The sequence below is a fragment of the Alosa alosa genome, chromosome 2, assembly GCF_017589495.1.
Source record: "Alosa alosa isolate M-15738 ecotype Scorff River chromosome 2, AALO_Geno_1.1, whole genome shotgun sequence".
NCBI classification, from domain to species: domain Eukaryota; kingdom Metazoa; phylum Chordata; class Actinopteri; order Clupeiformes; family Clupeidae; genus Alosa; species Alosa alosa.
This window is the reverse complement of record NC_063190.1, coordinates 16,785,026-16,796,190: the sequence shown is the minus strand read 5'-3', so window position 1 is coordinate 16,796,190 and position 11,165 is coordinate 16,785,026. Positions and strand designations below refer to the sequence as shown.

The following is an 11,165-nucleotide window of genomic DNA, read 5'->3' as shown; positions in this document are numbered from 1 at the left end:
GTGCATCTCTCAAAAAAAAAACCCTTCAAGAGTGTTCAAAAGAGTAGGTTAGGCCTATATCAAAATAAAGGCTACACCAAAATATTAAGATCATAAAACCACACAGACAGGTTTAATAAAACACCTTTAAAAAAAAAACACCCTGATTAACTAATGAACTAACTATTGGGTAATTTTTCTAAACCAGATTAAATAAAAAGCAGAGCAGGGGGTAAGCCTAATATGATTCTTTGAAAGATAGACCTAGTAACAATTGTTATTATTTTATTTTATTAAGGTTAATATTTTGAAAGTGTGTTGATATTTGTGCTGTATATGTTTATTGTAGGTAGTCTACCAACCTGACAGTATGTACACATGTACACTGTAATCTGTAATATTTTTGAAGAGGGATAACACTGTTTGTTTTTAATGAAGTTGTAAGAAAACAGAGATGCTCGCAGTTAAATTTAAATACAGATATCTTTCACTCTTCATTTTTGGGGGGCCCTGTATGGCCATTGCGTTCCTTGAGGGGTCCCTGTCAGTTCAGGGCGTTTGGACTCATCCTAATGTTCCCCCACCTAATGGCGACCCTGATAGCCAGGGGTAGGATAAGAACAATGATCAATGCTCAAAGCGTTTGTTGCTTGGACTCTTGGGCCTATATGCTAGAATATGGGCCTATGCTAGAATATGACTCATTAACAAAATGGCACAGCCATTCAATTCACCCAGTGTGTCAGAAACTGTGAGGAGCCGACTGCTTTTTTAAATGCTTTGGAAAAGCTTGATTTTTGCAGATATGTGATGGGATCTAGGAAAACCCATCACATGGTGAAATTTCACCATCTTAAGATTCTGATACCATCGATGGTTTCCAGGATATGTCTAGGGGACAGTATTCAAGATGTTGTTAGGATGGTATCAGAATCGTAAATTGGTGAAATTGAAGGATTTTTTAATTTCACTATGTGATGGGTTTTCCCAGATCCCATGACATACTTTTGCACACAGTGAATGCCCTTTGAACTTGCCCCGACAATGGTTGACTTGACTACCTTGTGCTTACTGTAATTTGACTCAAGAGGTAGTGCAGGTGAGGTCATTAGCCTACATGCAACATGTTTCTAACTAATCCCCATAGCTTGAAATGGTGGTTTGGCCCAGGAAACTTCCGCTATAAATGTCAATACAAAATGAAAAAAAAACTCCAAGACATTCTCTGTTTCAAAATAGTTTTTAAAAAGTGTTTATTATCATGCCGTTGTCATTTTAATCTCAGACTTTAGCATCAAGCTTTCATCAGGGAGTCAAACCAAATGTTTAAAATGACCAAGCCATGATAATAAAGGCTTTTTCTTTAACTATTTGGGAACAAAAAGTGCCTTGGAGTTTTTTTTCTCATTTCGGATCAGTCAGTTTCCCATCCAGAGAGCACCTCAAACATACGATACTTTGGATGACCCAACTGATAGAATGTCCAAATATACATTTTTGCAGGGGTGTCACCCTTCCTTCTTACGAAAATGTCAATCAATCAAGTGCCATTTTCCCTCCCTTCATGGACGGATGCCCTCAGAGTGGAATGCCTTCTGTCTGACACATTACTGAAACAAGGTACATTTTGCCCTCTTGTGGACATTTAGCTTAATGACCACTGGATCACAAGTATCTTTTTTTTAAGTGTTGGAGGAATTTTATTTTGAATAAAATTAAATAATTATATTGCTATCATTCCATATCAATGACATAATCAATAATTATCTGTGATATGGAAGAGATTAAGATTAGTTTCAATATAAATTCCAACATACATGATCCCGATATCGTACTCTGCTTCATTGGAAACAAGATAAACTTTTTGCATGCAATTAAGAGATTCTATCAGATTTTGGTGATACATTCGTGACTGATATAACCCGCCCAGACCGCTACAATCACAGAATACTGGCCTTCTTGTAATTCCAAGAATCTCAAAAACGACAGTATAGGTGGCAGAGCTTTCAGCTATCGCGCACCCCTCCTCTGGAATAATCTCCCTTCCTCAATTCGATTAGCAGACACCCTCCCTATTTTTAAGTCTAGACTTAAAACATACCTCTTCACTGCCTTCCATAGTTAGGTATGGTGCGGTGTGGAACTTCACCCATCTCGGGGATTTTGGAATGGACCACCCTGCTAAGTCCTCGTGTGACTGGCACCCCAGTCGCGCGTGAGATGGTGGTCACTGACCCCTCACCATGCCTTAGTTATGCTGCTATAGCATAGTGCTGTCATGGACTTCTCATGTGCCACGCCGTACAACCCCCCCCCCCCCCCTCCCACTCTCTTTCTCTCAACTCTCCCTCTCTTGTCCATTCTCACTATGAATTACTGTAACAATATATAGCACCACTGATCACTTCTTGACATTAACCACATTGATTTCAAGTAAAACTAACCCATTCTACATTTCTCTTTCTTCTCCCTTACTGTACCTCACTTGTGAGTTATATCATCACCAGTCATCAACCATCAGGGTGCCTGGCCCTCCTCTTACCCATCCCACCTGAAGTCCCATCCTTGACTGTATTACTGTCCCCCTACCTGGATTCCTGGCCCGTACAGCCCCATCACCTGCCTATGACAACTCTGCCCGGATTCTGGCCTGTCTGCTGACCCACCACTTGCCCCTGACAACTTTCTTTCCTGGACAATTCCGACGCCGGACTATTGCACTTTCTCTCACTAAATCATGATTAATGCTTTATCATACGGATAATGTAATCATCCCACCTCTTGTAACTTTCACCTCAGGTGCTTTAAACACCATGTCCTATTCTCCACACCTGACTGTCATATGCATTTGTCATTGTTTACAGACCTTACTGTCCGTATTAACCCTAGGCAGATGGGTCAGGCCCTTGAGTCGTGGATCTGCTCGAGGTTTTCTTCCTATATGTCTCTCCAATTCTAGGGAGTTTTTCCTCACCCCTGTTACCCATGGGCCTTCCTTCCTTCTTTCTTCCTTTTCTTTTCTCCCTCTTTTCTTTTTCTCTGATTGCCTACACTCTGTAAAGCGCCATGATACATTAATGTTTTGGCTCTATATAAGCACAATAAATTGAAATTGATGTCATCTACAGCTAACTTGGTGCTGACATGGCTGTCATCAAGGGCACGGATACACTTATCTGTACACCTCTTTTTATAGTTTTATAATTAGGGTGAAATATTTTCAAAGGACTTTGAGCTCAATTTGACTGTGCTAATCAGAAACAAAAAAAATACACCCACAAATCACTGTTCATTTCAGGTCAAACAAACAACTTTATTTCACTCTCACCCACATGGTCAGATTTTACTATAGAAAAGTTGTTCTTTGCAACATCTACAACATTATTTTCTAAGTTATCTTTACACACATTATACAAAATAGGTGTTTGGTTCCTTCCACATCATGCTTGTAATTGCTTCTGTTTACATTCATCAGATGATTTGATGCATATTTATGGATACCTCAGAGTTTCATGCCACAGATTTGTAGCAATTTGAGGTGTTGTTGACAATACATGCAAAGTTAACAAAAATAAAAGGATGTCCTTTTGCTTAAGTAGTTAAATTCCTTTGCCAAAAGTGTTCTATAAACATGCTTGTCCTCTCACCTATGGTGTACAGTCTTTGCACCTTAATAATGGTGCATCACATATCTGATGAAGATTTGCTGTTCACGGTTCCTCAACAAATTGTAGGTCTTGATGGGGCAACAAAGTGTGGAGTACATGGATAGGTATGACAATGACATGTGAAAAGTGCAGACTTGCAGAGAATAACTATTACTTTTAAATGTGTTTACAATGAAAGCCTGTTTTTTTCTCCTTTAATTGATGGCAGTGGCGGGAGTACATTTAGGTTATAATTTGTTTATTCTAAGCAGAGGCTCAGGGGGTAAAACGTAAAATCCCTTTCTAGAGAGTTCATTAAATAGCCAGAATTGTGGTTAGTGCAGAATCTATGGCCTCCTGGCATTTTTATCAGAATTTGTCCCATACCCCGACTCTCTAACTGAAGGCTACTATCCCCATAAGTAAGGTTAAATATTCCCTGACTGAAACAATCCTGATTTGCTAACAAAAAAATATATAAAAGACTGAACAAAGAAAAAAGATCCAATTACATATTTGTTTTTATTTGTATCTGTCTCATTTCCATCCACTCACCCTATTGCTGCAGTCATTACTTACAAAGATATGGTGCTGATAGTCCCAGTCAGCAACAGGTTAAATAGTATTACACGTCATTTCACTACACACAAAAAAAAAACCCCATTCAGTCATTGGTTTAAATAATCTTACTTCTATTTGTCCTCAATATATACATCACAGCTGGAATACTTTGGGTCGTGAGATCACTCCGCAGTCAAATGTTTCTCTACATTACTCAAAGAAAACCCAATATCCACGGCACACCGGTTTCGGGACTTCCGAGACCTGGGGGCTACATCCCAAGAAAGCCTTACTAGATCCAACCATGTTTTTTTTATGTCTGATTACATGAGTGTCTTCCAGGTTTCATTGAACACTACCAGCCCAGGTGGTGTCAGCAACACCACATGCGGTATCCCCCCACCCCCACCCCTTGGCTGGGTTGTGCTGCATATTGTCAGGCAATCTCTGAAATCCTACAGCAAGGAACTAAAGAACCAGTCCATGTCTGCATCGCTGAGAGTTTGGTATTTATTTGACGGTCCATTAAGACAGGAGAGAGAGAGAGAGGTGGGGGGTGTAGGGGAGGTGCAGGTGGATCCAGGCATCTGCTGTCACTGTTGGCATGAAGGGGCTCAGGTTTTGGTTGCAAGTCTGCTGTTTCCAAAAGGCACGCTGGCCATTGACTACCTTTCCCACCTAGCTGACATCCAGAGTTCGACAAAGCTAACTTACAGGAGGGGCGGATTTTTTGGGAGGCTCCCAGGAACCTCTGAGAGACCTTTAATGTCCAGGGTGGGGAGAGATGGAGCGTTGGTTGATGTTAGTTTTTTTTCCAGAGGACATAAACACAGGTCTCTCCACCCACAACTCATCCTGGGTGCATAGCATCTTTTTTGTGGTTTTGATTGGGGTTAAGGACAAATGGTTCACAAAGAGCGATGATGCTAAATGTCCTATAAACCAGGGCTTTTATTTTGGTGGAAGTCATTACATAGAGATGTTCGTGTAGAGTTGCTCGATCTTCTCCTTGAAGTATTCCTTCAGTTCGGGCCGTTTTGCCTTCAGTGTGGGTGTAAGCAGGCCGTTTTGGATTGAGAACATCTCATTGTGGACATAGATGTCTTTCACCTGCAGGGGGAGACACAGACCCAATTATCATAACAGTGTTTTCGATAAATCATGCCGTATGTGTCATAGTTCACAATGAAAAAAAAAAAAAAAAAAAATTCAGATGCAGCACTAAATTATTAGAGGGGGAATTTTCACTGCATTTATGGGTAATTGTTTAAAATATAATGTTCACATTCACCTGTTCAAAAGAATGGAGGCCACTGGATTTACCAAGACCCACCATGTCATCCATTATGGCCTTCTTTACATCCTACAAGAAAATAAATGGAATTAACATCAATCGAAGATAACAGTTAATACATAAAGTCAACTTTAAATACTTAAACAGGCACACATACACCGTACGAAAAGTACATACCATATTGTTACATAGATCATCATAATTGCCTTGAAAGCCCTTTTTGTTAGCCCAAGAAGGCATCACTTCTGGATCTGGTACGACAATTCCCACCAGACACGACTGCAAAAACAAATGGATTGAGGTCAAAAGTAGTAAGGCTCATTAAAATACAACAAAAACAACATGCAATTGATGCATGCAATTGCTTTTGATAACAACATGCTTCTGACTTGTGATCTGTATCACTGTGTTGCTGTGTAGTGTGTGTTTGATTGTTTTCTGTTTAGTTTTTGTTTTTTGTAACAATGCCTTTGTGTAATATGGTATTTGTAGAATAACTTATATACCTAGAATGGCATAGCTATGTTGTGTTGTGTTTCAAAATGTATGTGAACTATAAAAAAAAAAAAACTTGACTGACTTTTATTAGGATCCAACTAGCTGATGCATGACACTAGCTATTCTTTCTGGGGTCCATACAGAACATAAAAACATTAACACAGACTATTAAACAAGCACATGAGATCCTATTCTCATGTCCTCGTTTGGCAAGCAGGCCTATCTTAAGACACCAGGGATGGGCATCATAAGCAGGGCTAAGAGGAGTCACCTGAAGGCTGTCCCCATGCACGTAAAGCTGGGACACTGGCTCACTGCGAATGTAGATACTCTCAATCTTCTCTGGCGATATATACTCCCCTTGGGCGAGCTTGAAAATGTGCTTCTTTCTGTCAATAATCTTCAGTGTGCCATTCTGCAACATAGGGTAAGGACATCCAAAGGGGTTAAGACAAAGAAAAAAACTAAGATAATAAGAGAAAATATATTTATTATGTTCTAATTATTATTATGTTAATAATTAGTATGCTCTTTTGTATGCTTCCCTTTCATCAGTTTATATAATTCAGTCTCCGTGTTGACGTGAATGAAAAAGTGAAGTTGCTTACAGGTAGCCACTTCCCAATGTCACCGGTGTGGAGCCACCCATCTGTGTCCAGAGTCTCAGCTGTCCGCTCAGGGTCTTTAAGGTAGCCCTTGAAAACATTTGGACCTTTCACACACACCTTTGAGACAAAAAGATAATGGCTGGTTAAGGTAGGCTACAGTGTGCGACCAACTGAAACAGCGCTCTCAACATGCAGTAGGTTAATTGTTTGGTGGGTGTGCTTGATTTCAGTGAAGACACCAACCTCTCCTTCTCCTCTGTTGGCATAATAATTTTTCTCTGGGACATCAACCAGTTTGATGGAATTGCAGGGGAGAGGAGCACCAACATGGCCTAGATTTCAACAATGAAAAAAACAAACAGTGAACAACGTGCAAACAGAAAACCAGATAGTACTTCAGTAAGACCACTGATAGTTGACCTACACTCTTGCCAGTAGGTGTCCCATTGCTACAGTTGTGACAGGAACCATGCTCATTTGTTTCCTCTGATCTGCCCACACTGGGACAAGTGTTGTCATCTTACTGTAACTCCCACACACCAGACAAGGGGTCATGACCCCTCTGCACTCCCCTACCGGATGGGATCATGTCGATAGCTTTTGTCCTGCACTCTCGGTGACGTGTCTAACGGCTGTCACCACTGCCACCCATATATCTTATACGATGACATGAAATCTAACACAGGCAGTTGTTGTGCGAGTGATTGCGCTGACCCCTGGAAGCCTTGTCTGATTGTTGTGTTTAATCATTCACTGGTGTGTCTCGTCACAGGTCTATGTACCTGTGGCATCATGCACTGTATGTGCACTCACATATCTCACATGTACTGTAAGTGAAATGTCTGTGTGTGGGTGTGTGTACGTGTGTTTGTGAGTGTGTGTGTGTGTGTGTGTGTGTGTGTGTGTGTGTGTGTGTGTGTGGGTGTGTGTAAGTGTGTTTGTGAGTGTGTGTGTGTGTGTGTTTGTGTGTGTGCGTGCATGCACATGTGCATGTCCCATTCTATTTGAGTCAAATGTGAACTTATGTAACGTGTGCTGTGGGCTGGTCTCCGTGCAAAATGCTTCCTGTTTGGCCACCCCTGCAAGTTACTGCACTGCACTTTGTCTCTGGCTGAATTAGGTCACAAGAGGTAGGCTGATATGAGGTAGACAAAGGGGGGAGGGAGAAAGAGAGGGAAAGAGACGCAGAGAGAGGAATAGAGATGTGAGGGAGAAAGAAAAGGAGAAAAAGAGAGAGAGAGCAAAAGAAGGGAGAGAAGGGAATGGAGAGATAGACAAAGAGAGACAGAGAGGGAGAGAGAGATGAGTGAGGGGCGAAGGGGATTCACCTGAAGTCCAGTCCCCTGGAGTGGTGAACGTGCAGCCAGCAGTACACTCAGTCTGGCCATACGCCTCATACACCTGCAATTAGACACACACGCCCAGTCCAAACAGGCGTTACACAAACACAGAAGACACTACTCTGTAAATATGTACAGATCTACAACCAATTTAAATCTACACACTGAACAAACACAAGGCACCTGATGGCTCGACTGTGCCAGGACACATATTTGCATACTGTAGAAGCTCTCTCTCACTCTTTATTGCTCTCTCTCTCTCTCTCTCTCTCTCTATTTCTTTATTATTTTGCATAGTTTGGTCTTTGGGATGTTGGTTTATTAGTTTTGTGTGGGTTGGGGGGGGGGGGGTTAATATGGGCTGGTTTTATTGCTACTTTTTTGACTGTGAATAAAGTAAGCTTAAACATTAAAGTCAAAAAGTCTCTCTCTCACACACACACTCTCTCGCTTCAGGGAACAAAGGTGATTAATGTGATTGCTAGACAGCCTTTCCTACAGAGCGAGTTTTTGTGTGTGTCGATTACTCACCTGGCAGCCTAGGGCTGCTCTGAGGAACCCCAGCACCGTTGGGGAAACAGGGGCTGCCCCCGTGATGATCATTCGTAACCGTCCTCCCAAACTGGCCTGCCAGAGAAGAATACCGCACATGAGCTTCCTCATATTTTCTGAACTCAACGCCTGTCTTCATTAGAAAAATAACATTAGCTTCCACATATTTCTGAGTTCATCGCGTGTGATCATTAGAAACAAAATAGTGCAGTACACAAGAATTTGGCTCCTCACTATTACAGCACATGTGGATATGTTAAGCAGGACTCTCACAGGCACACACACACACACACACACACACACACACACACACACACACACACACACACACACATGTGCATACACACACAAGCTTGAATTTCCCCTTGAGACTTGAATTTCCCCTTGAGGATCAATAAAGTATCTATCTATCTATCTATCTATCTAAGCACACACACACACACACACAGACACTGGCAAACATACCTGTATCTTGTGAAAGAATATCTTATCCCACAGGCTGTCATTGCGGATGATACCATTGCATACTTCTCTTCCTTTTCTCTTAGCTGCAAAGTTAAGCAGCCAGCGCTTCAAAGGCGTGTTGGCCTGGCTGAAGATCTGGTGGAGTGGGAAAAGGGCTCGTGTGAATAGATGGGCATGAAATGGGCATTACATTGTTAGGATCAGAGTGACTAAGATGGAAAAGAACATGTTAGTTCATTAATGGTTTGTGGATGAATAAGAGTGCAAGAGAAGGGACCGGAAAGTCTTTTAACTTCCTCCTAATTAGCTGGGAGGAAGTTACAGCTTTTGCCCATTGCTTTTGAAGAATAGAAAACCTATTGAAGAACTGCTGTTTTTGCCCATTGCTTACACACTAAAAACAAATGCTTAGACCAAAGCCCCAATACCTAAACTTCTTGTAGCATACCTCAAACACTGTGTAACCATCGCTTAAACACATTTCCTGCTTTACATATTGTTTGCAATTCTGCAACAAACTTATTGGCATCTGACCGAAACGTTGCAACATATAGTTTTACAGTTTTTCTCGATTGCTTTGACCTGCTTAAGGAAACTGGGATCCACTTGGTCTTCATGAACACTTTCTTTGCACAGCAGAAGTCATCTCTTGCGAATGTGTTCACACGTTTTCATTGGATTCACACAGTTCTCACACCCTTTTGTAAAAGAGTTAACACAGTTGTCATTCAAAGTCTCCAAACTATTGGTTTCCCCGTGTTAAACAAAAGAAAAACATATTTTCCCAGGTGGTAGAGATTCCTTGCATAAGTCTGAATCTCTGATACACCTCTGTGAAACTCCTTTGCACAATTCTTCAATCAGCAATCATTCATTATCCTTAAGAGATGCCATGTCTGTTCTGTGTTGCTATTTGCAAGTATGGATCTAATGCACATTTAGACACTGTACTGTACTGCCTATTTGGTGAAGAAAACGGTACAAAAGGTATTTACTGTAGATCTATTTCAATATAAAATGACAAGATCAATGAAATTTGTCTTGCCTAGGTGCTAGGTGCTTACTGTATGTCTTACATGACAATGACATCTTGGGAGGAATGAATACAAAAAAAAATTTATTCAGTACATCTAGTCTTTTCACAGTTTTTTCTGATACCAGAAAAATGAGAAATAAATAGAACAGACATAGCAAAAATGTTTCTTTTGAGAACTATATTTTGCATTTTGTCAAATCACACAGTGATTTGACGACAGGATGTGTTGTTTGAAGGCAAGATTTGTTTTTGCTGCAGTGGTTTGAGAGAGTAACAGTGTCATTTTGTCCAGAGTGCTTTTGTTCAGACACGGGTGTTACTGTAACTGTTTTGAGATTGTGATGTCAGAGTTGACACAGGCATCAAAAAGATCGAGAAAAACTGTAACTGCAAACGAAGACTGTATGCAGCAGCTTGATACTTTTTTGAAATTAGCAAAACCCACACACATACCTGAAAACACTTACAGAGAAAACACCAATCAGCCTGAGGCTTAGCACTACAAATAGACTTAGTTTTCCTCAACTGCTTACACACTAAATGCTTGTCACACATTTTCTAAACATGTCTTTCAAACACCATAACCCCACACCAAATCAGCAAAATCATACACTAATTCTCAGTGTTCGACTCATTTGGCAAAACACCCCACACAATTGTACCTACTTGATTTTGTTTTTCTAAGCCAAAACTGCCCACCCAAAACTGCCTGTACAAACAGGCTGCAATGAGCTAAAATGGCAAATTGTCGGGAGCTAAAATGGCTTTTTTGTGTCATGCATATGCATTCATGGGAGGATCAGGGGAAAGTAGGAGTTTTATCATTAAAGAGATGGGAGGGGAAGAGTAAAAAAGCCTAATTATGTATTCAGCGGTATGTACAAAGACTGCTTTCGTCAAAGCGCCGCGTCTATTCTCTGCCTAAATACTTCCTTGTAAAAGCAGGTGTTAATCCAAATTCCAGTTCAATCGTCAATAAGAGAACCTTTCAAAGACAACAAAATAAGCTATTTAGAGCACCAGTTTTGTAAGTCTTTGTACTATCAAAACAACCTTAACTTTCGTTGGCCTTTCAAATGTCTTACTTTCACGTCATTCTTAAACTTTTCCTACTTGCTAAACAATCTTCCTAGCCTTGCTAGAACTACTGATCTTCATTATCTTGCTTGTTGACATCTTATCATT

General features: G+C 40.7%; 1 protein-coding gene across 9 annotated transcripts in view; it reads right to left on the bottom strand.

Annotated features, from left to right (window-relative positions):
- Positions 1–3,271: 3,271 nt before the first annotated feature.
- Positions 3,272–11,165, bottom strand: part of acsl6 (acyl-CoA synthetase long chain family member 6) — a 78,168-nt gene continuing 70,274 nt past the window's right edge. For all 9 annotated transcript variants that reach the window (XM_048268589.1, XM_048268638.1, XM_048268578.1 and 6 more), the window contains 9 exons: positions 8,945–9,079; positions 8,459–8,554; positions 7,916–7,988; positions 6,831–6,919; positions 6,588–6,704; positions 6,251–6,394; positions 5,659–5,760; positions 5,479–5,550; positions 3,272–5,297 (listed from right to left, as the gene is read on the bottom strand). In XM_048268589.1, the coding sequence (XP_048124546.1) occupies positions 5,157–5,297; positions 5,479–5,550; positions 5,659–5,760; positions 6,251–6,394; positions 6,588–6,704; positions 6,831–6,919; positions 7,916–7,988; positions 8,459–8,554; positions 8,945–9,079 (969 nt within the window). In that variant the 3' untranslated portion in view covers positions 3,272–5,156. The remainder of the gene's footprint in view (positions 5,298–5,478; positions 5,551–5,658; positions 5,761–6,250; positions 6,395–6,587; positions 6,705–6,830; positions 6,920–7,915; positions 7,989–8,458; positions 8,555–8,944; positions 9,080–11,165) is intronic.